Genomic DNA, 25713 nt, shown 5'->3' on the forward strand with positions numbered 1-25713 from the left:
ATCCCAATTAACTTGTCCCTCAACCCTACTGAACCTAATGACCTTGCTCTTTCATCCACAACAGACTGCATACTCGCCCATCTCTCCAAAACTCTTAAATTTACCTCCCTAACCACCCCATCCATAAACAAATTATATAACCATGGGGACATCACACACCCCTTCTGAAGACTGACCTTCACTGGGAACCAGTCACTCTCCTCTCTTCCTACTCGTACTCATGCCTTAAATCCTTGGTAAAAACTTTTCACTGCTTCTAGCAACTTACCTCCCACACCATATACTCTTAAAACTTTCCCCAATCACTGGGGATAGGGGAGAAACAATACTTCCCACGTATTCACTGCGGGTCGTAGAGGGCACCTTACTTCCCCCATGTCTGCATTGTTTAAAACTCACCCGTTTGTCTATATGTGTTAGAATATGTCAAACACTGTTGATGACTACAATACTACACCTGTTCTGTGTATCTGTCGTTGGAAAACGTTTTGTTCATTACTGTTAATCTAATCTGCTTAATCACCAAGAAGAAATATAAGGGGAGGCTGCAGACGAGACTTGGTTGGGCTTGAAGCCCATGATGAATGACCAGGTTCACTGAAGCTGGCAAAGTAATGATAAATGGTACAGCCACCCGTCGAATAATCTTGAACATCATTTGTTGAATTTTAAGAGTACATACACACTCTGTGAATATGCCCCTCAAAATACAGTTGGAAGAATTACAAATAGTAAGATCATCAGTGCTAAAAAAAACTATATCATTGTGTAAGCCGTGGCAAAATGCAGGATTTCATATCAAAAGTCTCATAACAATATTGGTCTGTTCAGACAGTTATGCAAAAGGAGCTCGACCTACACTCGTTTAGATATGAGATCCAGCAGAAGAATGAGGGTGTCAGTTAGAAAAGAATGCCACACAGAGGAAATCTAATGTTACGAACTACATCATCTCGTATAGTGCTTGGTGTCTGCCGTAAAGTGTTTACGTTAACATTTTGATATGATCCACATGAAATGCGTTGAGCAATGTTGAGCTTAGGTCGGTATATACAAATTGTGGTGTTCAGTGCTGTTTGTTGTACATCTAATTCCGAAATTTAAACAATTCTTATATTTTGGTGTTACCGGACTCCGTTCGCCGGTGGTTACACCGCGAGCAAATTATTCACCTTTAGCAAAATGACATCAAGGGACGGAAAGAAGTATGGTCCACCTTTTTCTTTTTTGAGTAGTGAAGTAAAAGGGGTCCTGGTATTTTATGATGATAATATATGTAGTATGCCATCCATTCCGTTTTCAGGGAGAACTGAAATCTGACTATCGGCTTGAGTGTACTCTACCCATATCTAATGGATCAAACAGTTTTCAATTTTCATTTATATTTTTCTAGGATATCTCTTTTACCTTATTATTATGGTTGTGTATCTAATTAATTGAATTTTTGTATATTAAGATTTCAATAGCTATCATTTGAGAGGGTTGGGGATGACATACTTTAGCCCGGCGACATCATGTACAATCAAAACAAACCATGGCGGCGTACAAGAAGACGTTCACTCGTGCTTTTTCTAATTCTTCAGTTAAATCTACATCAGATGGAATATACTGGCGAAAATTAGGAGTAAGTATATAATACCGTTACAGGTGATGATTCGGAATCAGTAACCACAAACGAACATGTGCTTCTCTTTCCATCGCAATTTGTAATATTCCTTTATCCGAGAAATTTGTTTAGCCAAGGTAATTTTACTGTTTGCACCTCATTTTTTTGTGAGTTATATACCATAGGGCTTCTTTGAAATAGATAGTGAATCGATTACATATATTAGGTTTTATAACGTCTGTGGAGAATGAAATATGCATAGTGAACGTATGTCAGTGTATTCATGTTGTGTTCATTGCTATTTGTTGTACATGCATTCCCTAATTTTAACAATCCTTTATTATATCATATATATATATATATATATATATATATATATATATATATATATTTATACATATTCGCCATTTCCCGCATTTGCGAGGTAGCGTTAAGATGACTGAGCCTATGAGGGAATATCCTCACTTGGCCCCCTTCTCCGTTACTTTTTTTTTTTTTTGAAAAGTAAGAAAAAACGTGAAGAGAGGATTTCCAGCCCCCCGCTACCTTCCCTATTAGTCGCCTTCTACGACACACAGGGAATATGTGGGAAGTATTCTTTCTCTCCTATCCCTGGGATAATTTATATATATGTATAAAATAATTGGCCAATCCTGTTACACTGCCTTACATTTCATAATTTTTCTTTTACATGGTCTGGGCAGAAAGACTATCAAAACCACTTTTTTTACCGTACCTATTACGAGTTTGTCATTTTATTTAGGTAGAAATATCCTGCTTGTTGTTTTTAGTTTATGCCTCACATAAGTCACGAAATTTCTGTTATATGCATTTGTTGAATCTATTTTTTTAAGAAATCCTGGCTGGGGACACTCATCTCTTAGGTTAGGTTAAGTAAGATTCATTATTTTAAGATATACCATTGCTCATCAAAAACTGTGGGGCAGAAACTGAAAATTATTTCCTACCCCCATGTGTCAGTAAAATCACTCTCTGCCCCACAGATTTCTTTGATGAGCGATATATTTTTCTATTGGTATTTGCAATCTTAGTGAAATATATCAAGAGTGCCTTTGTAGAATTGATTTATCAGTTGAATAAATAAATGATTTCATGACTCCTTTGGGGCATAAACTGTAAAGATACCATTTTTTCTCATCAGGCATGATTCTTGGCAAAGATAAGCTTTAAGGCCTCAACTAAATTAGGTCAAATATTAAAAAGTATATGGGGTCTATGAGAGCTTCACTCAACTTCCCCGACAACTAAAATATTGTTTTTTTATTTTAGTCAAAAGATATGTTTGTAAGTATATGTTTCAATGGCAGCACAAGAGCAACCTGTAGATTTTGAAGAAGGATGTATTTATGGATTCCACATATATATATATATATATATATATATATATATATATATATATATATATATATAGTAGATTTGATGTAAAAGGGTGTTGATGAGATTTTCCATATCATGAAATAATAATTTTTTTGTTTCTGGGTAATGTGTTATTTTCAAATTGATTATGTCTCAAAAGTATAGAAAATGGCTATTATTCCCATGAAACTTCGCTTTTGGGATCAGGACAGTGATATTTTGAAATTTACCTATTTTTCAGAACATTTGAGATAGAAGTTTACGGTGATATAATAGTAGTATAAGAATATAAGGGCCTTAAGCCTACCAGTTCACTTTAGATCTAGCTGCCTAAGTTGATACATATACATACGTTTTCCTGAATTGGTATCTAGAGGCTGCAAGCATCCGGCAGACATATCTTGCTATGGCTGCAGCCAATTTATCAAAACAAGAACGAAAAAGTACTCCATGGCAGATTCAGCTGTGTGAGGCCTACATGGCATATTTTGGCATGCCTGTCTTCCTCATTAGCGAGGTAGCACAAGGATGGTACAGAGGGAGAAAGAAAACCATGGTGTGCTATCCCATGAATTTGGCAGGAAACCACTGGCCACTCAAGCAATTGCTACTTCTGCATGGTGGACCCTTCCAAACATTGGACTGGCAAGACTGCACCTGCTATCATGTATTCGGACCGTCCATCATCCATTGGCCCGGTGCCACACCACCCTGAGCTCCCCGTACCCACTCCTCTGAAGAGAGAGCAGCTGTCATCAGAACAGACCAGCAAGTCAGAGGGGTAGGAAGACATTGTAGATCCACATTACAATTTCAAAGTTGCAGCTAAGGAGGGAAACCCATAATACCTCAATTAAAAAGATTTGAATGACTTGAGCAGAGATTATGGTCTCACAAAGTACAGTGCTAAGCTTTTGATGTCTAGGCTCAGGCAGTGGAACTTGGATGAAAGTGTGCTAATCACAGATCAAAGGAAGCGTCACCTAGGTTTTTCCAGCTTCACCCATCAAGATAGGCTCTGCCTCTGCTGTAACCAGTCTTTTCAAGGCAATCAGAATCACCTGTAACCCAAATGAGTGGTGCCTCTTTATTGACAGCTCATCCAGGACCCTCAAAGCTGTGCTGCTCCAGAAAAGGAACAAGTACCTGTCTCTTTCCTTGGCTCACGAAGTGCACCTCAGAGAAGAATACAACAGTGTCAAGACCTTGCTAGATGCCTTGAAGTATGATGAGTACAGCTATTAGGTCATCGGAGACTTCAAAATGGTGGCATTCCTTATGGGTCTCCAAAGTGGTTTCACCAAGTTTCACTGCTATCTTTACCTTTGGGAGAGCACTGCCAAAGGCAGGACTGGCCACAGCAGACCAATTTCTCTGTGGGGATGAATAACGTCAAGTGGAAGCTACTGGTGGACCCCCAGAAGGTGTTGATGCTACTACTGCACATGAAAATAGGCCTTATGAAACAATGTCACAGTTCTTGATAAGGAGTTTGCAGCCTTCAAGTACCTTCAAGACTTCTTCCCTAAGCTGTCTGAAGCAAAGGTCAAAGCCAATGTCTTTGTCGCGCTACAGTTAAAGAGATCCTGGAGGGCAATAAATTCCCAAGTAGCTGATTAGGAAGGGGAATGCCACTAGAGACAGCTTTGTCACTGTGGTTTGGGGCTTCCTGGGCAATCACAAGGCCAAAAACTTAAGTGTAGCTGGTTGAGAATATGGTGAAGAACTATAGCAAATTGGGCTGCAGGATATCCATCAAAGTCCATATCCTTGATGCTTATCTTGATACATTAAGGACATGGGAGCATATTCGGAGAAGCAAGGCAAGCACTTCCACCAGGATGTACTGGACTTTGAATGCTGCTATCGAGGAACATGTAACAAGAACATGATGGGAGATTATATGTGGGGTCTGATTCGTGAAAGTGATTTACATTACTCTTGTAAATTTCAAAAAACTACTCACTTCTAAATATTTTTGTTCATTTTTGCTTAACATTAAGGTAAATACATGTTAATTTTTATTCATATGCTCTTCTCTGACTTTATGAGAATAAAGATTCATCCATGAACCAACCAGAAATAGGTAAATTTAAAAAATATCACCGTCCTGGTCACAAAAACAAAGTTTGAAAGGAATAGTAGCCTTTTTTCTCTACTTTTTACACATAAGCAATAAGGAAATAACACTTACTACTCAGGAACAAAAATTGTCTTACACAGTGTATGATAGACAAAAAGATGGGTTCTGTTTGGTAATTTTTATATAAAAGTGGTGAAACAGTTATGAAAATCTAGAAAATATACAGTTTTAGATGTGAGAAGACAGTCAGCTTTAAATATTGTGGAAATCATTTAATTTCTCTTATAGAGAGACCCTGGAAAGTGTCATAAGTATACATCAACACTATTTATATGTTTAGCCACACTGTGATATTGTGTCATAAGCATCAGTTTGTATGTAGCAACCTTAAGGCTCATGTCTGTTTAGTTTGTCTACTCGTGTTGTTTACTTTTTCTCCATATTTGCTGCAGTTAACTAGCTCTTGTGCCATCCCATGTCCTGGAGAGTTACATTGAAGGAGGACATTGCAGCAGTGATAGCTTTATCCAGAGCAGAGCATAATTTGAAACATACTGCTGAGCAAACAGATGTTTACAGCAAAGTGTCCAAGACATGAACAAGCAATTTAAGTAATTAGGGGAGTCCAATTTACTGGCTCCTCTTCCCACTTGTGGAAGGCTATGATTAACATCTAGGACTCGTAAAGAGTTTGCACGACAAGTTAAGGCTTGCCCATCTCTGACAGCATATGAAATCAAGAACTCTAACTTGCATGAATATGTCTTGCTAAGGAGTGTTCAAAAGTTGCAGCATAATAACTTGGGATTTTATGATTGTCATGCTTGACATATTACTTGACTGACTGTAACTCAGGAGGATAAGTGAGTGAAATTTTGCAAGAAATAGTGTTTAGAACTGGGAAACATGGAAAACTGTGTTAAGTGATGAGTTGACATTTACTAAAGGCCACCTTCCCTGGATCCACACCTGCCATAACACACAGAATAGACTGTAAAACATCCTCCTTATCTTATGGTGTGAGGGTGTTTCAGCACCCATGGTGTTTGTAATGTGGTTATCTTACCCAAGAATTTGAAAGTGAATCTGGTAGGACCATAATTTTACCTACTGATCATATATGTGATTCATTTTAAAGTGCAACTTGAGGCAAAAACATGGGGTTCCTTGCCATTCTGCTAGGTCTGTTACACGGTGGTTGAATGATGGAGGTGAAATATTTCAATGACTGGTCAGGAAGCAGCCCAACCTAAACACAGTTGAAAACCTGTGGTCTGTTGTGAGGGAACAACACTATGATATGGTCACGTCATCTGTACCAAAGCATGAGGTGCCACTTGAGTAGCTATGGGGTAGTTTTTTCAGAACTACTCAAGAATTTTGACAACAGTATTCCCACCAGGCTACAGGACTGCATCAAGATGAAGATGAATGCAGCAAGGTATTGTGTTGGCAAGTGCTCATTAGGTTTTTTAGGCCACTTAACCATAAAAAAGAATTTATTTTCATTTTCATGGCTAATGTTAATTTCTGACAATGTTTCATACAGTATTACAATGAATAACCCCACATTTTCCTTGATGTGTATAGCTTTCTGTTTTTTATTACATTAAGTAATGACCTTATATCTCATCAGCACTCTTCTGAATTACTTTTACAGATGATTAAGTGTGAATGTCTTTTTGTAACCCTCCATCCAGCTTTATACAGAAATGTTTTTTAGTAATTGCCTCACCACTTGTTCATATTATGAATTTGTCTCTCAATAATGGTAACTTACTTGATGATCTGAATATAGCGAGGGTTGTGCCTTTGAATAGAAAAAAGAGGAAAACAGATGCTGCGTACTTTAGGTTTGTATTGGCACATAACATCTCTAAATCCGTGAATCTCTCTAGTATTCCTTAATCCCTATAGTGTTCAACATAATATGTATAAATAAATGAATATTTTACAGAGCATAGCCCTTTGTACGAATTTCAGTCTGGATTCACATCAACATCTTCCACTGACACATGTCTTATTACACTATTTTCTTTGTAAGAAAGATGATGAAGATGAGTACTGCATATGGCAGTCTTGTCATACATGCAGTAGTTTATTTCAAGATAAGATATATGATATCTGATGAGGGATTCTATTGTTAATGCAATGCAGTTGTATTATGGCAAAGCTGCTAATGATACTTTATAACAAGGTTTTATCTGTTTAATCACTCAGTTGGATTTTGTACAATAAAGTAAGTATTATAATGCATTTGCATAATAGAGCCTTTGTCACAGTAGCTGTTTCAAGAATATGATGCAATACAAACATACATGGAGTTATGCTGAACTCAGATGAAAATTTGTAACATTACTGTGCATATTGGTTGAAGTAATAGGAAGAGTTGTTAGTTGTGTTCAATAACAAAATTATTTTATCATAAAAGCATAATCCCCAAATTGATCAAGTTCCTCCATTGGTTTATTCAGCCATCCTTCCATAGTTTATAGACCCAACTAAACTCATGAAGTTTTTACGATACTGATAATGAATGAATAATTCCAGTTCCCAATAACGGTCAAAGAATTTACTGCTATCAACAGTGTAGATGTGAGTCCTGTCGAGCCACATTATATTGCTGTAACCTCAGGGCCTAAGGTAAGGGAAATTAAAAATTCACATAAGTATAGCATTCATCAGTAATATATGAATTCATGTACCATCACTTAGCTGTGAAATTTTTTTTATTAGAACATCAGTCATGGTTGTGTGAATTAACAAGAACAACAATTTGAAGTTTGTATTAGTTATAGATGTTGCTGATGATGAAGTGAGTGAGCCGTGATCAACTATGAAAATGATTTGGAGTGATTAAAAGGGCCAAAGGTAGTTTTTTAGAATATTGTGATGAAGAATCACATTTTGGAGTAAATGCTATTAGCACTGGAGTGATTTCAAGTGTAGACATTTTTATCTTACTCCTTTTATTAACATCACAATTGCCCATTTTGTGCTGACTGTGTTTGTTACTGTAGGAGGTATTCAAAATAGTAAGTTAGTGTGAGTAGACTTGCTCACAAGTGAGCTGTTATTTCTTAACTGCCTTTCAGACAGCCAGATAAATCTTGTAGGTCTTATTTATGCTATTTTCTGTTAACAAGGGGAGTAGCATTTAACTCAAAATTTTCATCATGTTTCACTGATGGTAGGCAAACTACCAAATTATGGACATCATGAATGGCTTTTCAGGTTGGTATTTACAATTGCTAGGCTTTGTCTATGAAGAGGTTTTATTATTGCTATAGAGTCTAAAGGTACTTATGCAAGTTTTGTCAATGTAAATGTGCTGAAACATATAAGCTTTCTAAGTTAGAAATGATTTTAGAGTTATAACTTGATATCAGGATAATTTAAGAACAGAGGTACAGTTTCTGAGTAGTGGATTGGTCAACTGACTTGTAAATATTTTATAGCATTTTCAGTTGTTGGTGAGGGTGCATTTTATTCTTTTAAAGATTAATTACTGTATTTTGTTGTTGATTCAGTTAGGTTTGTGACATGTTTCATAACACCCATCTTTGTGGCTTATTCATAGTAAGCAGTCTGATGGAGCATAGTTTCATTTCAGTGGTGAATGACGTTATGGAATTGCCATTCCCTTGATAAAATCCACCAGAGTTGTATTATGATATCTGGTATACAGCCAACAATAGTGAAAGGGTAAGCAGAGTATCTTGGAGAATGTATTCTCGTGAAATATTTTAAGTTTTTCATTTTATTTTTCATTGTCATGTCTGAAGAGATTCTGCAACTATGTTACTCTACCTGTTTAGTGGAGCACAAATATATGGATGTGAGGTTGCTCTTGTACCATCTAATGCTTTCACCATAATGTAAGTGATTAAGATAATGAAAATTATAATGTGGAGTTGTCTGCTGAAAAAGGACTGGTTTCGAAAGTGGGATATACAGAAGTATAAGTATGTGAGTGTGAGAGATGGTCAACAGGTATTATTGGATTACATATTGATTGATAGGCATGTAAAAGAGACTTCTGGGTGTAAATTTGCTGAGAGGGGCAGCTGGTGGTATGTCTGATTACTCTCATGTGGAGGTGAGGGTGAAGATTTGTCGATTTTTTTGAAAAAGGAAAAAAAAAAAAATGTTGAGGAGAAGAGAGTGGTGAGAGTGAGCTTGGAAAAGAAACTTGCGTGAAGAAATACCAGGAGAGATTGCATATAGAATGGCAAAAGGCAAGTAAATGAAGCAAGGGGAGTGGGTGAGGAATAGGAGGTATTTAGGGAAGCATTGAGGTATGTGTAAGATATCCATTTGGCATCCAAAAGGTGGGAGGTGGGCCGATTAGAGAAGGTTAGTAAGTGGTGGGATGAAGTAAAGTTGCTTGTGAAAGAGAGAAGAGAGGCACTTGGGTGTTTCACAGAGGGAAGGCGTACAAATGAATGGGCTATGTATAAGAGGAAGCAGCAGGAGGTCAAGAAGAAGGTGTAGGGTTGAAAAGTGGGCAAATGAGAGTTGGGGTGAGTGAATATCAGTAAACATTAGGGAGGATAAGATGTTTTGGAAGGAGGTAAATAATGTGCAAAAGATGAGAACAAATGGGAATATTGATGAAGGGGGCGAAAGGGAAGTGATAATAGGTAGTGATGATGTGAGGAGGAGATGGAATGAATTTTTTGAAGGATTGTTAAATGTGTCTGATGATAGAGTGGCAGATGTAGAGTGGTTTGGTCGGGTGGTAATTGAAATGAGAGAGTTATGGAGAGTGGTTTGGTGAAGAGAGAAGAGATTGTGAAAGCCTTGCGTAAGATGAAATGTAGAAAGGCGGCTGGAGTGGATGGTATTGCAGTTGAATTTATTAAGAAAGTGGGTGACTGTGCTGTTGATTGGTTGGTAAGGATTTTCATTTTATGTATGGATAATGGTAAGGTGCCTGAGAATGGGCAGAATGCATGCATTAGTGGGAGATCAAACTACAGAGATATAAGTTTGATGAGTATATCTGGTAAATTGTATAGGAGGGTATTGATTGAGGTGGTGAAGGCATATACAGAGCATGAAATTAGGGAAGAACAGTGTGCTTTTAGAAGTGGCAGAGGATATGTGGATCAGGGATAAGTAGAGACTCTTTGTCCTTGTCCATTCCCTAGAAGGAAGTTCCAGGAGGGAATGGGCAAGTAAAGCATGCCCTTACCCATCTCTTTTTAGGTTGATGTGTACCACAAGCATACTACTCAGGTTTGGCGAACTCTTTCAAGATTTCAGCGCTTAGCTTATGGCGGAAAGTTTCGACAAGATGGTCAGCTTCTTTTGGCTGGCTCACAGGAAGGCGAGGTTAAGCTTTTCAATTACAGACAAAAGCAACTTCTCCGTATATTTAGAGGACATGAGGGGTGAGTATTCCCTAATCAGCCAAAGTTTTTTAGCAATAAAGTATGAACAAAGATTAACTTTGCAGTACACAAAGCATTTTGTGAGGTAGAGATTTGGTCACTTGCTTAGCTTGTAGGGACAGTGTTTTTTCTGAGGTATTACTTACAACTTTATTTTACACCTCATGTAGCCTGGCTGCTTAGGCCTGTATCCACAGGAAAGAAGATAAACCTAGTAAGCCATAGTGTGTGCACAAACAAACCATTTTGCCTCTTCTCTTTGCTGCACCACCTGGCTCTTGGCTTTCAGCACATGAACTATTTCTTGCTTAGTCATCCATGAGTTACAGCATAGTATCATGGAAAAGCTCTGCTTCTCAGAATAGTGGTTCATCAAAGACTGTTTCTTCAGCTCTTTGCACAGTCTTTGGAATTGGTGGATCGTTACCAGGATTGGTTTGAAGAATGTAGGACTTCACAAAAGCTTTGAGTTGTCTGCCAATTTAATCATGTTGTCTTATGTGAGTAAGGACTTTTGTGTTTGACTGAAAGCAAACCTGTGTGACTGGATAACAGAACAGCTAGTCAGGTTAACAGGATCTTTTTAAGAAACTGCTGAACACTTGCTAGTCAGGTTCCTGTCCAAAAGTTTTGTGTCCTATTTGCTACTGGGATGAAGTCTTAGGGTCCTGTACATTTCCAGCTGTTGTGAGAAAGAAAATTGATGGAAATGGTGCTTCATGTTTAGTGTTTCAGTAACACCCTTAGTTGCAGGGTTAATATACACAAACAAAGATCTTTGCCACGCTATCAACATCCACATGAATTTTGTATTGAGAAGTTCTGCTACAGTTTAAGGCTGTTGTGCATCCTGGTAGGGAAGGTAGGCATGTATGGGTGCTGAATGTTTCCATGGGACAGTCACTCTTTTACCATGCACTTAGATGTTAATTGTTCTGGTGTTTGTTTTGTAACAAATATCATATAGAAAGAAATTTGATGAGGATCGGTTTACATGAGGCTAAGGTACACATGGTCACGTAAGTGAGGGTATGGTGAGGGTTGATGATGATGTAGGGGTATGTTGAGGTCAGTGCTTAGTGTGGTCAACTTTTGTGTGAACTATAGTTAACCCCATTATTTTTTATTACTCGTGAATCTTATGATTTGGTTTTATATGTACTAGGCAATATGTGTTGTTCCTCTAATTAGAGCTCTAGTACAGTGGCTTCAACATTTTCTGTATGTAATAAGTCTTTTCCACATCTTTTGTTGCACTGCTAATAGACTTGCCTTCCTTACTGCCATCTTTAATACCTATTGCCTTTTACAGTGACTTAAGCTAAAATTTTAATAACAGCATATAAGGAGGAGAATGCAGTCAAGGAATAAGAGCTCATCCCCAGTGTACTTTGAATTTATATTAATTCCTTTCATGTGCTCTGTCGTATTACCTATGGCACAAATGTCTGATATTCTTCAAAGGTCAGACAGTGTTGATGGATTGCTTCTATCTGTCTACTCTATGAATATATCTGTTACCTGTTCCCTCTGGGGACCCCCATCAAGTGATGGCTATGGCAAAAGAGTTTCCACTTATCCCTTTCCTTACAAGCCTCTCTTGCTTATACTTTTAGATGCATTCTTCCCTCATTTCTCCCCCTCCATTACTTCTACACTTGATTTCCCGATGTCACAGGTGGTCTTCCTCTCACACCAACCCCTTTAATCATACTATCATACAATATCCATGTAAACTCCCTGTCTTACATTTTTCACATAGCCTGAACCACCTCAAAATATTACATTTCACCCTTTTTACCATTCCATGATTTATCCCATTGCATTCCCTGCCATACCAAATCTCTCACATACCCCCTTGTAACTTTCTTCATTCCGTCTAGCCATGCTACATGGTTATCTCAAATAGCCTCTTTGGTGCATAAATGTCCTGTTAGTTTTATTTAACTTTGTTTCTATTACTGTACTGTAGAATGTGATGTTGAACTTGCCTCTGTAAGGAGTAGAAAGATGAAGTCACAGGAACACTTGACTTAAGTAGCAGAAGAGATTGCCACTAATTAGATTATTTTTTTTCAAGTAGTGGTGAAGTGAGAGGGAGATGGAGTGAGTATATTGAAGGTTTGTTGAATATGTTTGATGATAGAGTGGCAGATATAAGGTGTTTTGATCGAGTTGGTGTGCAAAGTGAGAGGGTCAGGGAGAATGATTTGGTAAACAGAGAAGAGGTAGTGAAAGCTTTGTGGAAGATGAAAGCTGGTAAGGTGGTGGGTTTGGATGGTATTGCTGTGGAATTTATTAAAAAAGGGGGTGACTGTGTTTTTGACTGGTTGGTGAGGATATTCAATGTATGTATGGTTCATGGTGAAGTGCCTGAGGATTGGCGGAATGCATGCATAGTGCCATTATACAAAAGGGAAAGGGGATAAAGGTGAGTGTTCAAATTACAGAGTTATAAGTTTGTTGAGTATTCCTGGGAAATTATACGGGATGGTATTATTTGAGAGGGTCAGGGCATGTACAGAGCATCAGGTTGGGGAAGAGCAGTGTGGTCTCAGAAGTGGTAGAGGCTTTGTAGATCATGTGTTTGCTTTGAAGAATGTATTTGAGAAATAAGAAAAATAGATGTATTTGTATGTAGCATTTATGGATCTGGAGAAGGCATATGATAGGGTTGATAGAGATGCTCTGTGGAAGGTATATGGTATGGGAGGTAAGTTGCTAGAAGCAGTGAAAAGTTTTTTATCAAGGATGTATGGCATGTGTACGAATAGGAAGAGAGGAAAGTGATTGGTTCCCAGGGTCTGTCGATTTGCGACAGAGTGTGTAATGTCTCCATGGTTGTTTAATTTGTTTATGGATGGGGTTGTTAGGGAGGTGAATGCAAGAGTTTTAGAGAGAGGGGCAATTTTGCAGTCTGTTGTGGATGAGAGGGCTTCGGAAGTGAGTCAGTTGTTGTTTGCTGATGATACAGCGCTGGTGGCTGATTTGGGTGAGAAACTGCAGAAGTTGGTGACTGAGTTTGGTAAAGTGTGTGAAAGAAGAAAGCTGAGAGTAAATGTGAATAAGAGCAAGGTAATTAGGTTCAGTAGGGTTGAGGGACAAGTCAATTGTGAGGTAAGTTTGAATGGAGAAAAACTGGAAAAAGTTAAGTGTTTTAGATATCTGGGAGTGGATTTGGCAGCACATGGAACCATGGAAGCGGAAGTGAGTCACAGGGTGGGGGAGGGGGCGAAGGTTCTGGGAGCATTAAAGAATGTGTGGAAGGTGAGAACATTATCTCGGAGAGCAAAAATGGGTATGTTTGAAGGAATAGTGGTTCCAACAATGTTATATGGTTGTAGGCATGGGCTATAGATAGGGTTGTGCGGAGGAGGGTGGATGAGTTGGAAATGAGATGTTTAAGGACAATATGTGGTGTGAGGTGGTTTGATCAAGTAAGTAATGAAAGGGTAAGGGAGATGTGTGGTTATAAAAACAGTGTGGTTGAGAGAGCAGAAGAGGGTGTATTGAAATGGTTTGGTCACATGGAGAGAATGAGTGAGGAAAGATTGACAAAGAGGATATATGTGTCAGAGGTGGAGGGAATGAGAAGTGGGAGACTAAACTGGAGATGGAAAGATAGAGTGAAGATTTTGGGTGATTGGTGCCTGAACATGCAGGAGGATGAAAGGCGTGCAAGAAATAGAGTGAATTGGAATGATGTGGTATACTGGGGTCGACATGCTGTCAGTGGATTGAACCAGGGCGTGTGAAGCGTCTGGGGTAAACCATAGAAAGTTTTGTGAGGCCTGGATGTGAAAAGGGAGCTGTGGTTTCGGTGCATTACACATGACAGCTATAGACAGAGTGAACAAATGTGGCCTTTGTTGTCTTTTCCTAGCACTACTTCACGCACATGCGGGGGGTTGGGAATGCCATTTCATGTTTGGTGGGGTGGCAGGGGGAATGGATTAAGGTAGCATGTAAGAAGGTGTACATGTGTACATATGTTTATGTCTGTGTATGTTTGTTGAAATGTATTGGTATGGATATGTGTGTTGTGTGGGCATTTATGCATATACATGTGTACGTGGATGGATTAGGCCATTCTATTGTCTGTTTCCTTGCGCTACCTCGCTCACATGGAAGACAGTGACAAAATATAATAAATAGATATAAATATTTTTTCATTGTAGGCATCATGCATTTCATCTTTTTATTTTCTTTACAGAGGTATGCAATTCATAGGCAAATATTTTGAGTACTGTGGTTGGTCTTGCTGTAGAATATATTGAGATTTCAGTGACTTTGCTATAGATTCCTGTGCATGCTTGAGCTGTCAGTATGGCGTAGCCTAAGATTATGCTAATTTTAGCATGCTAATATTACATGAAAATATTATTATTTGATTATTAGTATTTTTCTCTTAATATTTCATTTAACTGCGGCGTATATTTACAGTCCCACTCACTGTGCTGACTTCATCCAAGGTTTGCCACAAGTTGTTTCCTTCTCAGATGACAAAACTGCAATTGTGTGGGATATCAGTGATGAAAGTAAAATCTGCACCTTGTCAGAACACAAGGTATAGTTAAGTATACATATTTTACCTTGTATTGCTTATTCTAAGATTTTCTGTTCCTCAGTCAATTTGCAGTTTCTTCATTGTGATTCTTTTTGTCATCTCTTCTTTCTATAAGTTTATGAGATTTTTTCCTTCACAGTTTTCCTATCAGTGACTTAAGTATCTGTTCAGCACATTTCTAATACTCTTTTTTCCCCCTCGTATCTCCATTGCTGTTATCATAGTATTATCAGCCTTTGTGTTAACATGACCTAGGCACTTGTTCTTGACACTACCGTCATGAGAATATTTCTAAATATTACAGGGTTTTAATTTCAATCTTTTTTATTTGTTCTTGCTGTGTCCTTAATAGCCATATACATTTTTTTTTTTCAGATTTTTGTTTTATTACAATAGCATTGGATGTATGATTTTTTTGTGAATTTTTCTGATGGTTGTAAAACATCTCTCACATCTCAGATTATCTTTAAAAGGTCTTTTAGTTTTCTTTCTATAATATAATGGAATGTAACACTCCAGTGATCCATCAGATAGGTCATTTAGTTTTTATGCAACTGCAGAAATTTTAGTCATGATAAAGCATTGTCACTGATACTGCTTGTTGTATGTAAACTATCAAGCCCTATTCTTCAACTTTGGTTTTCATGAACTGATTGGTTTAGAAGTTTAGGACAATGATTGTACCAGAATATTGGCCAAACTTGAGTTTACAGGTTTTTATCCTTTCAGTTTTTGAGAAAAAATGCCAAAAGGGGCCAGTTTTCAAGCTATTTGAAAAATTAAGCTTGTAATGTGGCTCACATTTGAAGGTAGAAATGAATGGTAGTAGTCATAAGGATCATCACGCTAACTAATAGGAAGTAAGGGTCCAAATTGGGGCAGTTTTCAAACATGCACAAAAGTAAGCTGTAGTGTACAATGTCATATTATGCTCATTTGAAGGTGATAATTTGTAATGTCAGATCCTATATTGATCAATATAATGTAGCCTTACCAGGTTCCCATAGGTGGAGTTCTTTATTCTGTTTTCATCCAGGATATTACTTGAATACTTTAGTCAAGTTATCTGTAAGCATATAAGCATATAAGCATATGATAGAGTTGATAGAGATGCTCTGTGGAAGGTATTAAGAATATATGGTGTGGGAGGCAAGTTGTTAGAAGCAGTGAAAAGTTTTTATCGAGGATGTAAGGCATGTGTACGTGTAGGAAGAGAGGAAAGTGATTGGTTCTCAGTGAATGTAGGTTTGCGGCAGGGGTGTGTGATGTCTCCATGGTTGTTTAATTTGTTTATGGATGGGGTTGTTAGGGAGGTAAATGCAAGAGTCCTGGAAAGAGGGGCAAGTATGAAGTCTGTTGGGGATGAGAGAGCTTGGGAAGTGAGTCAGTTGTTGTTCGCTGATGATACAGCGCTGGTGGCTGATTCATGTGAGAAACTGCAGAAGCTGGTGACTGAGTTTGGTAAAGTGTGTGGAAGAAGAAAGTTAAGAGTAAATGTGAATAAGAGCAAGGTTATTAGGTACAGTAGGGTTGAGGGTCAAGTCAATTGGGAGGTGAGTTTGAATGGAGAAAAACTGGAGGAAGTGAAGTGTTTTAGATATCTGGGAGTGGATCTGTCAGCGGATGGAACCATGGAAGCGGAAGTGGATCATAGGGTGGGGGAGGGGGCGAAAATTTTGGGAGCCTTGAAAAATGTGTGGAAGTCGAGAACATTATCTCGGAAAGCAAAAATGGGTATGTTTGAAGGAATAGTGGTTCCAACAATGTTGTATGGTTGCGAGGCGTGGGCTATGGATAGAGTTGTGCGCAGGAGGATGGATGTGCTGGAAATGAGATGTTTGAGGACAATGTGTGGTGTGAGGTGGTTTGATCGAGTAAGTAACGTAAGGGTAAGAGAGATGTGTGGAAATAAAAAGAGCGTGGTTGAGAGAGCAGAAGAGGGTGTTTTGAAATGGTTTGGGCACATGGAGAGAATGAGTGAGGAAAGATTGACCAAGAGGATATATGTGTCGGAGGTGGAGGGAACGAGGAGAAGAGGGAGACCAAATTGGAGGTGGAAAGATGGAGTGAAAAAGATTTTGTGTGATCGGGGCCTGAACATGCAGGAGGGTGAAAGGAGGGCAAGGAATAGAGTGAATTGGAGCGATGTGGTATACAGGGGTTGACGTGCTGTCAGTGGATTGAATCAAGGCATGTGAAGCGTCTGGGGTAAACCATGGAAAGCTGTGTAGGTATGTATATTTGCGTGTGTGGACGTGTGTATGTACGTGTGTATGGGGGTTGGGCCATTTCTTTCGTCTGTTTCCTCGCGCTACCTCGCAAACGCGGGAGACAGCGACAAAGTATAAAAAAAAAAAAAAAAAAAAAAAAAAAAAAAAAAAATCTGTAAGCAAGTTTTTTTTCTTTTTTTTTATACAATGTTTTTGAATCCCTCTTCAACTTATTTCCTTAGAGCATCTTGAATCTTTGTCTTGTCCCTAATCAGCGGTATAAATTTTGCGAGGCAAGAGTTCCCGATGATATCCATTCCTTTTATATTAATCTTTGGATGTCATCTCTGAGAGACTTTGGGGAATCTGTTGTTGTAGCCCTTGGTATATAAGACTTCTGACTTGGTGCAGCATGTGGGTCTTCATCTCGTAGCTCCCCTTTCTTGGCTATGCACCCTCACTGTGTTTTCTTAGATTTAGCTTCCTCTCTTACATATATATCTCCATAATACAGCATTAAGGTCTCGTCTCAAAGCTCCCCATTCTTGGCTGTCCTCCATCATTGTGTTTTCTCAGATTTAGCTTCCTCTTTCACTTATGTATCTGTAATTGTTAATGTATCAACCTTTCCACTGTTCCCTATTGGCAGTAGTGTCTCATAGGGGTCTGTTTTATCTCCAGCACATTTTTTAACATTTTCCTTTTTTTTGTCAGGTGACTAGCTGCACTTACATGGTGATGATTCAGCACTGCATTCTTTCACTTCTTTCATAATCACCCCATCTTGTCCTTAATCTGTGTATTATCTTTTCACGGTTCTATCAATCTGTCTTTATCTAACACCTGTTCCAACTGGAACTCCCTCAAGGGGGTGGCCACGGCAGTAGAGTCTCCAAAACTAGAGAACTCCAGTGCTGTTTCTTAGCCTTTAGTGCCTCACCCTTGAGGTGCTGTAGCTGTCTCTTCCATAGACAAAGCAATTCTCTTTGGTTCCCGTTTCTCCTCTAACTCCATCTTGGATGACTCTATCATTCCTTCATCCCCTGATGCTCCTCCTACTAATCCTGAGCCACTCCCCATAATCTCTTTGAATTGTTCGAAAAGTGCTTATCTCTCTAGACACAAGGAAGGCTTATGGTCCTGATGGCATCCCTCCTGTTGTGCTGAAAGAGTATGCCTCTGAACTTGCACCTATGCTTACTCGTCTGTTCCATTTCTGTTAAAAACCAAAACTTTTCCTTCTTGGAAGCATGCATTGATACTTCCCATTCCTGAGAAGTATGATTGTTCTGACCCCTCTAACTATCGTCCTATTACTTTGACATCTACCATTTCCAAAGATTGTGAATCCCTCCTCAACTCCCATATCCTCAGACACCTTAAATCTCACAGTCTTGCTCTTTTAACACCAGTATGGCTTCTGCAAGGTGAGATCCACTGTTGATATTCTTTCCTGTCTTACTAATGTCTCATCATCATCCCTGAAAGATTTTTGGAAGTGTTATGTAGTTGCCCATGATAATCCAAAGCTTTTGACAGGATGTAGCAAAGGAGTCTCTTCTCTAAGCTCCCCTCCTTTGACTTCCCTCCCTCAATTTGTTCCTTTATATCTATATTCCTTTCCAGCTGATCTGTCTCTGTGGCTGTTGATGGACCAGCCTCCCTCAACCTTTCTCCATCAACAGCAGTTTCCCTCAAGGTTCTGTCCTCTTCCAAATACTTTTCTTCCTTCTTCCATAAATCTTTTTTCTTTTCTTTTAAACTATTCGCCATTTCCCGCGTTAGCGAGGTAGCGTTAAGAACCGAGGACTGGGCCTTTTTTGGAATATCCTCACCTGGCCCCCTCTGTTCCTTCTTTTGGGAAAAAAAAAAAAAAAAAGAGGGGAGGATTTCTAGCCCCCCGCTCCCTCCCCTTTTAGTCGCCTTCTACGACACGCAGGAAATACGTGGGAAGTATTCTTAATCCCCTATCCCCAGGGACATAAATTAGTAAGTGTATTCTTCCATAAATAAGTAAGTGTATTCCCATGATGACAAATCAACACTGCATTCATCCACATCCTTCAATTCTGCTCCTTCTCTTACTTGATCTGCATCTTGACACATTTTCCTCAATAAACTCAGATTTGGACAGGATATCTCAGTGGGGTAGATGAGACCTAGTTAAGTTTAATGCCTCCCAAGACCCAGGTTCTACCCATCTCTCTTATTAAAAACTCCTCACAAGTCTCATCTCTCCCTTGACAGTTCTATAATTCCACCTCTTAAATCAGTGAATATACTTGGTATTACTGTAACGTCCACTTTTTCTTAGAAACCCCACGTTACAGAAGTAGCATTTATCCAAGGAAAGTCAAAAGAATTTACAAAGTTTTTCCAGTTAGCTTTACGGTGCCAGTATTTGTACTTAGAATGGGCTGCTGAAGGGGAAGGTGCCTTTAAAACAGATACATTTACCATAGTACTCTGGGCATGGAATCCTGCTAAATTTGCATGATAGTGCCCTTATACAATTAGTTTAGAAACCTACTTGTGACAAGAACATTATAGATTTAGTTCTGGTTACAAATGAGGATGTTGCTAACAATAATGAAGTTAGAGAAAACTTTGCTACAAGTGATTTCCAGCAAAATATTTTGAGCTAACTTTCAGCATTGTCTTTAATGTTGGTCAGCATGAGAGTCATGAAAAAATACCAAATTTTAGACATGCAAATTTTACTGATCTTTGCATTGCTCTAGGATGGCATCGTTAATGAAAATGATATGGATATAGCTTGGGAATTCTTCATTAAAGCTTTCATAGTAGTGTAGGAACATGTGCCAATGTGTAGTAGACTATCTTTTTCCAAAACGAAGCAGAAGTGGTGGAATGACTTGCATTTTGTAGACTGGAAATGATGGATACTGTCCACCAGTCCTGAGAAAGTAGTCTGTATTGAAATGGATTATGTCCGACCCTTTGTGCGTGAGCTGACTGGCAGCACTCTTCTCAAACCCACTTGACAACACCAACATTTATACTATGCATGTATTGCTTTCATGTCAGTGTTTGTTTTTCTGTTATTAGAATATGATTTGAACAGAATTAAGCACCCAAGGCTCCCAAAGGTAGTCGAGTGTAAAGAAAGCAGAGTGAATTTTAATGTTGCTCAATATCGATAAGTAAAGATACTAAAAATGTTATTATAATAATGTACTGTGTTCAATATATGTTAGATTATTTTCTGACCTTAGGTGAGAGGGTCAGGGAGAATGGTTTGGTAAACAGAGAAGAGGTAGTGAAAGCTTTGGGGAAGATGAAAACTGGCAAGGCAGCGGGTTTGGATGGTATTGCTGTGTAATTTATTATAAAAGGGGGTGATTGTGTTCTTGACTGGTTGATGAGGATATACAGTGTATGTATGGTTCATGGTGAAGTGCCTAAGGATTGACAGAATGCATGCATGGTGCCATTGTACAAAGGTAAAGGGGATAAAGGTGAGTGTTCCAATTACAGAGGTATAAGTTTGTTAAGTATTCCTGGGAAATTATATGGGATGGTATTGATTGAGAGGGTGAAGGCATGTACAGAGCATCAGATTGGGGATGAGCAGTGTGGTATCAGAAGTGGTAGAGGATGTGTGGATCAGGTGTTTGCTTTGAAGAATGTATGTGAGAAATACTTAGAAAAAAAATGGATTTGTATGTAGCACTTATAGAGTTGATAGAGATGCTCTGTGGAAGGTATAAGTTGCTGAAAGCAGTGAAAAGTTTTTATCGAGGATGTAAGGCATGTGTACGTGTAGGAAGAGAGGAAAGTGATTGGTTCTCAGTGAATGTAGGTTTGCGGCAGGGGTGTGTGATGTCTCCATGGTTGTTTAATTTGTTTATGGATGGGGTTGTTAGGGAGGTAAATGCAAGAGTCCTGGAAAGAGGGGCAAGTATGAAGTCTGTTGGGGATGAGAGAGCTTGGGAAGTGAGTCAGTTGTTGTTCGCTGATGATACAGCGCTGGTGGCTGATTCATGTGAGAAACTGCAGAAGCTGGTGACTGAGTTTGGTAAAGTGTGTGGAAGAAGAAAGTTAAGAGTAAATGTGAATAAGAGCAAGGTTATTAGGTACAGTAGGGTTGAGGGTCAAGTCAATTGGGAGGTGAGTTTGAATGGAGAAAAACTGGAGGAAGTGAAGTGTTTTAGATATCTGGGAGTGGATCTGTCAGCGGATGGAACCATGGAAGCGGAAGTGGATCATAGGGTGGGGGAGGGGGCGAAAATTTTGGGAGCCTTGAAAAATGTGTGGAAGTCGAGAACATTATCTCGGAAAGCAAAAATGGGTATGTTTGAAGGAATAGTGGTTCCAACAATGTTGTATGGTTGCGAGGCGTGGGCTATGGATAGAGTTGTGCGCAGGAGGATGGATGTGCTGGAAATGAGATGTTTGAGGACAATGTGTGGTGTGAGGTGGTTTGATCGAGTAAGTAACGTAAGGGTAAGAGAGATGTGTGGAAATAAAAAGAGCGTGGTTGAGAGAGCAGAAGAGGGTGTTTTGAAATGGTTTGGGCACATGGAGAGAATGAGTGAGGAAAGATTGACCAAGAGGATATATGTGTCGGAGGTGGAGGGAACGAGGAGAAGAGGGAGACCAAATTGGAGGTGGAAAGATGGAGTGAAAAAGATTTTGTGTGATCGGGGCCTGAACATGCAGGAGGGTGAAAGGAGGGCAAGGAATAGAGTGAATTGGAGCGATGTGGTATACAGGGGTTGACGTGCTGTCAGTGGATTGAATCAAGGCATGTGAAGCGTCTGGGGTAAACCATGGAAAGCTGTGTAGGTATGTATATTTGCGTGTGTGGACGTGTGTATGTACGTGTGTATGGGGGTTGGGCCATTTCTTTCGTCTGTTTCCTCGCGCTACCTCGCAAACGCGGGAGACAGCGACAAAGTATAAAAAAAAAAAAAAAAAAAAAAAAAAAAAAAAAAATCTGTAAGCAAGTTTTTTTTCTTTTTTTTTTATACAATGTTTTTGAATCCCTCTTCAACTTATTTCCTTAGAGCATCTTGAATCTTTGTCTTGTCCCTAATCAGCGGTATAAATTTTGCGAGGCAAGAGTTCCCGATGATATCCATTCCTTTTATATTAATCTTTGGATGTCATCTCTGAGAGACTTTGGGGAATCTGTTGTTGTAGCCCTTGGTATATAAGACTTCTGACTTGGTGCAGCATGTGGGTCTTCATCTCGTAGCTCCCCTTTCTTGGCTATGCACCCTCACTGTGTTTTCTTAGATTTAGCTTCCTCTCTTACATATATATCTCCATAATACAGCATTAAGGTCTCGTCTCAAAGCTCCCCATTCTTGGCTGTCCTCCATCATTGTGTTTTCTCAGATTTAGCTTCCTCTTTCACTTATGTATCTGTAATTGTTAATGTATCAACCTTTCCACTGTTCCCTATTGGCAGTAGTGTCTCATAGGGGTCTGTTTTATCTCCAGCACATTTTTTAACATTTTCCTTTTTTTTGTCAGGTGACTAGCTGCACTTACATGGTGATGATTCAGCACTGCATTCTTTCACTTCTTTCATAATCACCCCATCTTGTCCTTAATCTGTGTATTATCTTTTCACGGTTCTATCAATCTGTCTTTATCTAACACCTGTTCCAACTGGAACTCCCTCAAGGGGGTGGCCACGGCAGTAGAGTCTCCAAAACTAGAGAACTCCAGTGCTGTTTCTTAGCCTTTAGTGCCTCACCCTTGAGGTGCTGTAGCTGTCTCTTCCATAGACAAAGCAATTCTCTTTGGTTCCCGTTTCTCCTCTAACTCCATCTTGGATGACTCTATCATTCCTTCATCCCCTGATGCTCCTCCTACTAATCCTGAGCCACTCCCCATAATCTCTTTGAATTGTTCGAAAAGTGCTTATCTCTCTAGACACAAGGAAGGCTTATGGTCCTGATGGCATCCCTCCTGTTGTGCTGAAAGAGTATGCCTCTGAACTTGCACCTATGCTTACTCGTCTGTTCCATTTCTGTTAAAAACCAAAACTTTTCCTTCTTGGAAGCATGCATTGATACTTCCCATTCCTGAGAAGTATGATTGTTCTGACCCCTCTAACTATCGTCCTATTACTTTGACATCTACCATTTCCAAAGATTGTGAATCCCTCCTCAACTCCCATATCCTCAGACACCTTAAATCTCACAGTCTTGCTCTTTTAACACCAGTATGGCTTCTGCAAGGTGAGATCCACTGTTGATATTCTTTCCTGTCTTACTAATGTCTCATCATCATCCCTGAAAGATTTTTGGAAGTGTTATGTAGTTGCCCATGATAATCCAAAGCTTTTGACAGGATGTAGCAAAGGAGTCTCTTCTCTAAGCTCCCCTCCTTTGACTTCCCTCCCTCAATTTGTTCCTTTATATCTATATTCCTTTCCAGCTGATCTGTCTCTGTGGCTGTTGATGGACCAGCCTCCCTCAACCTTTCTCCATCAACAGCAGTTTCCCTCAAGGTTCTGTCCTCTTCCAAATACTTTTCTTCCTTCTTCCATAAATCTTTTTTCTTTTCTTTTAAACTATTCGCCATTTCCCGCGTTAGCGAGGTAGCGTTAAGAACCGAGGACTGGGCCTTTTTTGGAATATCCTCACCTGGCCCCCTCTGTTCCTTCTTTTGGGAAAAAAAAAAAAAAAAAGAGGGGAGGATTTCTAGCCCCCCGCTCCCTCCCCTTTTAGTCGCCTTCTACGACACGCAGGAAATACGTGGGAAGTATTCTTAATCCCCTATCCCCAGGGACATAAATTAGTAAGTGTATTCTTCCATAAATAAGTAAGTGTATTCCCATGATGACAAATCAACACTGCATTCATCCACATCCTTCAATTCTGCTCCTTCTCTTACTTGATCTGCATCTTGACACATTTTCCTCAATAAACTCAGATTTGGACAGGATATCTCAGTGGGGTAGATGAGACCTAGTTAAGTTTAATGCCTCCCAAGACCCAGGTTCTACCCATCTCTCTTATTAAAAACTCCTCACAAGTCTCATCTCTCCCTTGACAGTTCTATAATTCCACCTCTTAAATCAGTGAATATACTTGGTATTACTGTAACGTCCACTTTTTCTTAGAAACCCCACGTTACAGAAGTAGCATTTATCCAAGGAAAGTCAAAAGAATTTACAAAGTTTTTCCAGTTAGCTTTACGGTGCCAGTATTTGTACTTAGAATGGGCTGCTGAAGGGGAAGGTGCCTTTAAAACAGATACATTTACCATAGTACTCTGGGCATGGAATCCTGCTAAATTTGCATGATAGTGCCCTTATACAATTAGTTTAGAAACCTACTTGTGACAAGAACATTATAGATTTAGTTCTGGTTACAAATGAGGATGTTGCTAACAATAATGAAGTTAGAGAAAACTTTGCTACAAGTGATTTCCAGCAAAATATTTTGAGCTAACTTTCAGCATTGTCTTTAATGTTGGTCAGCATGAGAGTCATGAAAAAATACCAAATTTTAGACATGCAAATTTTACTGATCTTTGCATTGCTCTAGGATGGCATCGTTAATGAAAATGATATGGATATAGCTTGGGAATTCTTCATTAAAGCTTTCATAGTAGTGTAGGAACATGTGCCAATGTGTAGTAGACTATCTTTTTCCAAAACGAAGCAGAAGTGGTGGAATGACTTGCATTTTGTAGACTGGAAATGATGGATACTGTCCACCAGTCCTGAGAAAGTAGTCTGTATTGAAATGGATTATGTCCGACCCTTTGTGCGTGAGCTGACTGGCAGCACTCTTCTCAAACCCACTTGACAACACCAACATTTATACTATGCATGTATTGCTTTCATGTCAGTGTTTGTTTTTCTGTTATTAGAATATGATTTGAACAGAATTAAGCACCCAAGGCTCCCAAAGGTAGTCGAGTGTAAAGAAAGCAGAGTGAATTTTAATGTTGCTCAATATCGATAAGTAAAGATACTAAAAATGTTATTATAATAATGTACTGTGTTCAATATATGTTAGATTATTTTCTGACCTTAGGTGAGAGGGTCAGGGAGAATGGTTTGGTAAACAGAGAAGAGGTAGTGAAAGCTTTGGGGAAGATGAAAACTGGCAAGGCAGCGGGTTTGGATGGTATTGCTGTGTAATTTATTATAAAAGGGGGTGATTGTGTTCTTGACTGGTTGATGAGGATATACAGTGTATGTATGGTTCATGGTGAAGTGCCTAAGGATTGACAGAATGCATGCATGGTGCCATTGTACAAAGGTAAAGGGGATAAAGGTGAGTGTTCCAATTACAGAGGTATAAGTTTGTTAAGTATTCCTGGGAAATTATATGGGATGGTATTGATTGAGAGGGTGAAGGCATGTACAGAGCATCAGATTGGGGATGAGCAGTGTGGTATCAGAAGTGGTAGAGGATGTGTGGATCAGGTGTTTGCTTTGAAGAATGTATGTGAGAAATACTTAGAAAAAAAATGGATTTGTA

At 39.1% G+C, this 25713-nt stretch overlaps 1 protein-coding gene across 1 annotated transcript in view; it reads left to right on the forward strand.

Moving 5' to 3' along the window:
* The first annotated feature begins 1492 nt into the window (after positions 1-1492).
* LOC139749823 (U3 small nucleolar RNA-associated protein 15 homolog) overlaps positions 1493-25713 on the forward strand; it is a 46929-nt gene continuing 22708 nt past the window's right edge. Inside the window, exons 1-4 of the mRNA XM_071664119.1 lie at positions 1493-1624; positions 7617-7709; positions 10278-10462; positions 14906-15029. Of these exons, the coding sequence (XP_071520220.1) occupies positions 1535-1624; positions 7617-7709; positions 10278-10462; positions 14906-15029 (492 nt within the window). The 5' untranslated portion in view covers positions 1493-1534. The remainder of the gene's footprint in view (positions 1625-7616; positions 7710-10277; positions 10463-14905; positions 15030-25713) is intronic.

The sequence above is a fragment of the Panulirus ornatus genome, chromosome 8, assembly GCF_036320965.1.
Source record: "Panulirus ornatus isolate Po-2019 chromosome 8, ASM3632096v1, whole genome shotgun sequence".
In the NCBI taxonomy this organism is placed as follows: Eukaryota; Metazoa; Arthropoda; class Malacostraca; order Decapoda; family Palinuridae; genus Panulirus; species Panulirus ornatus.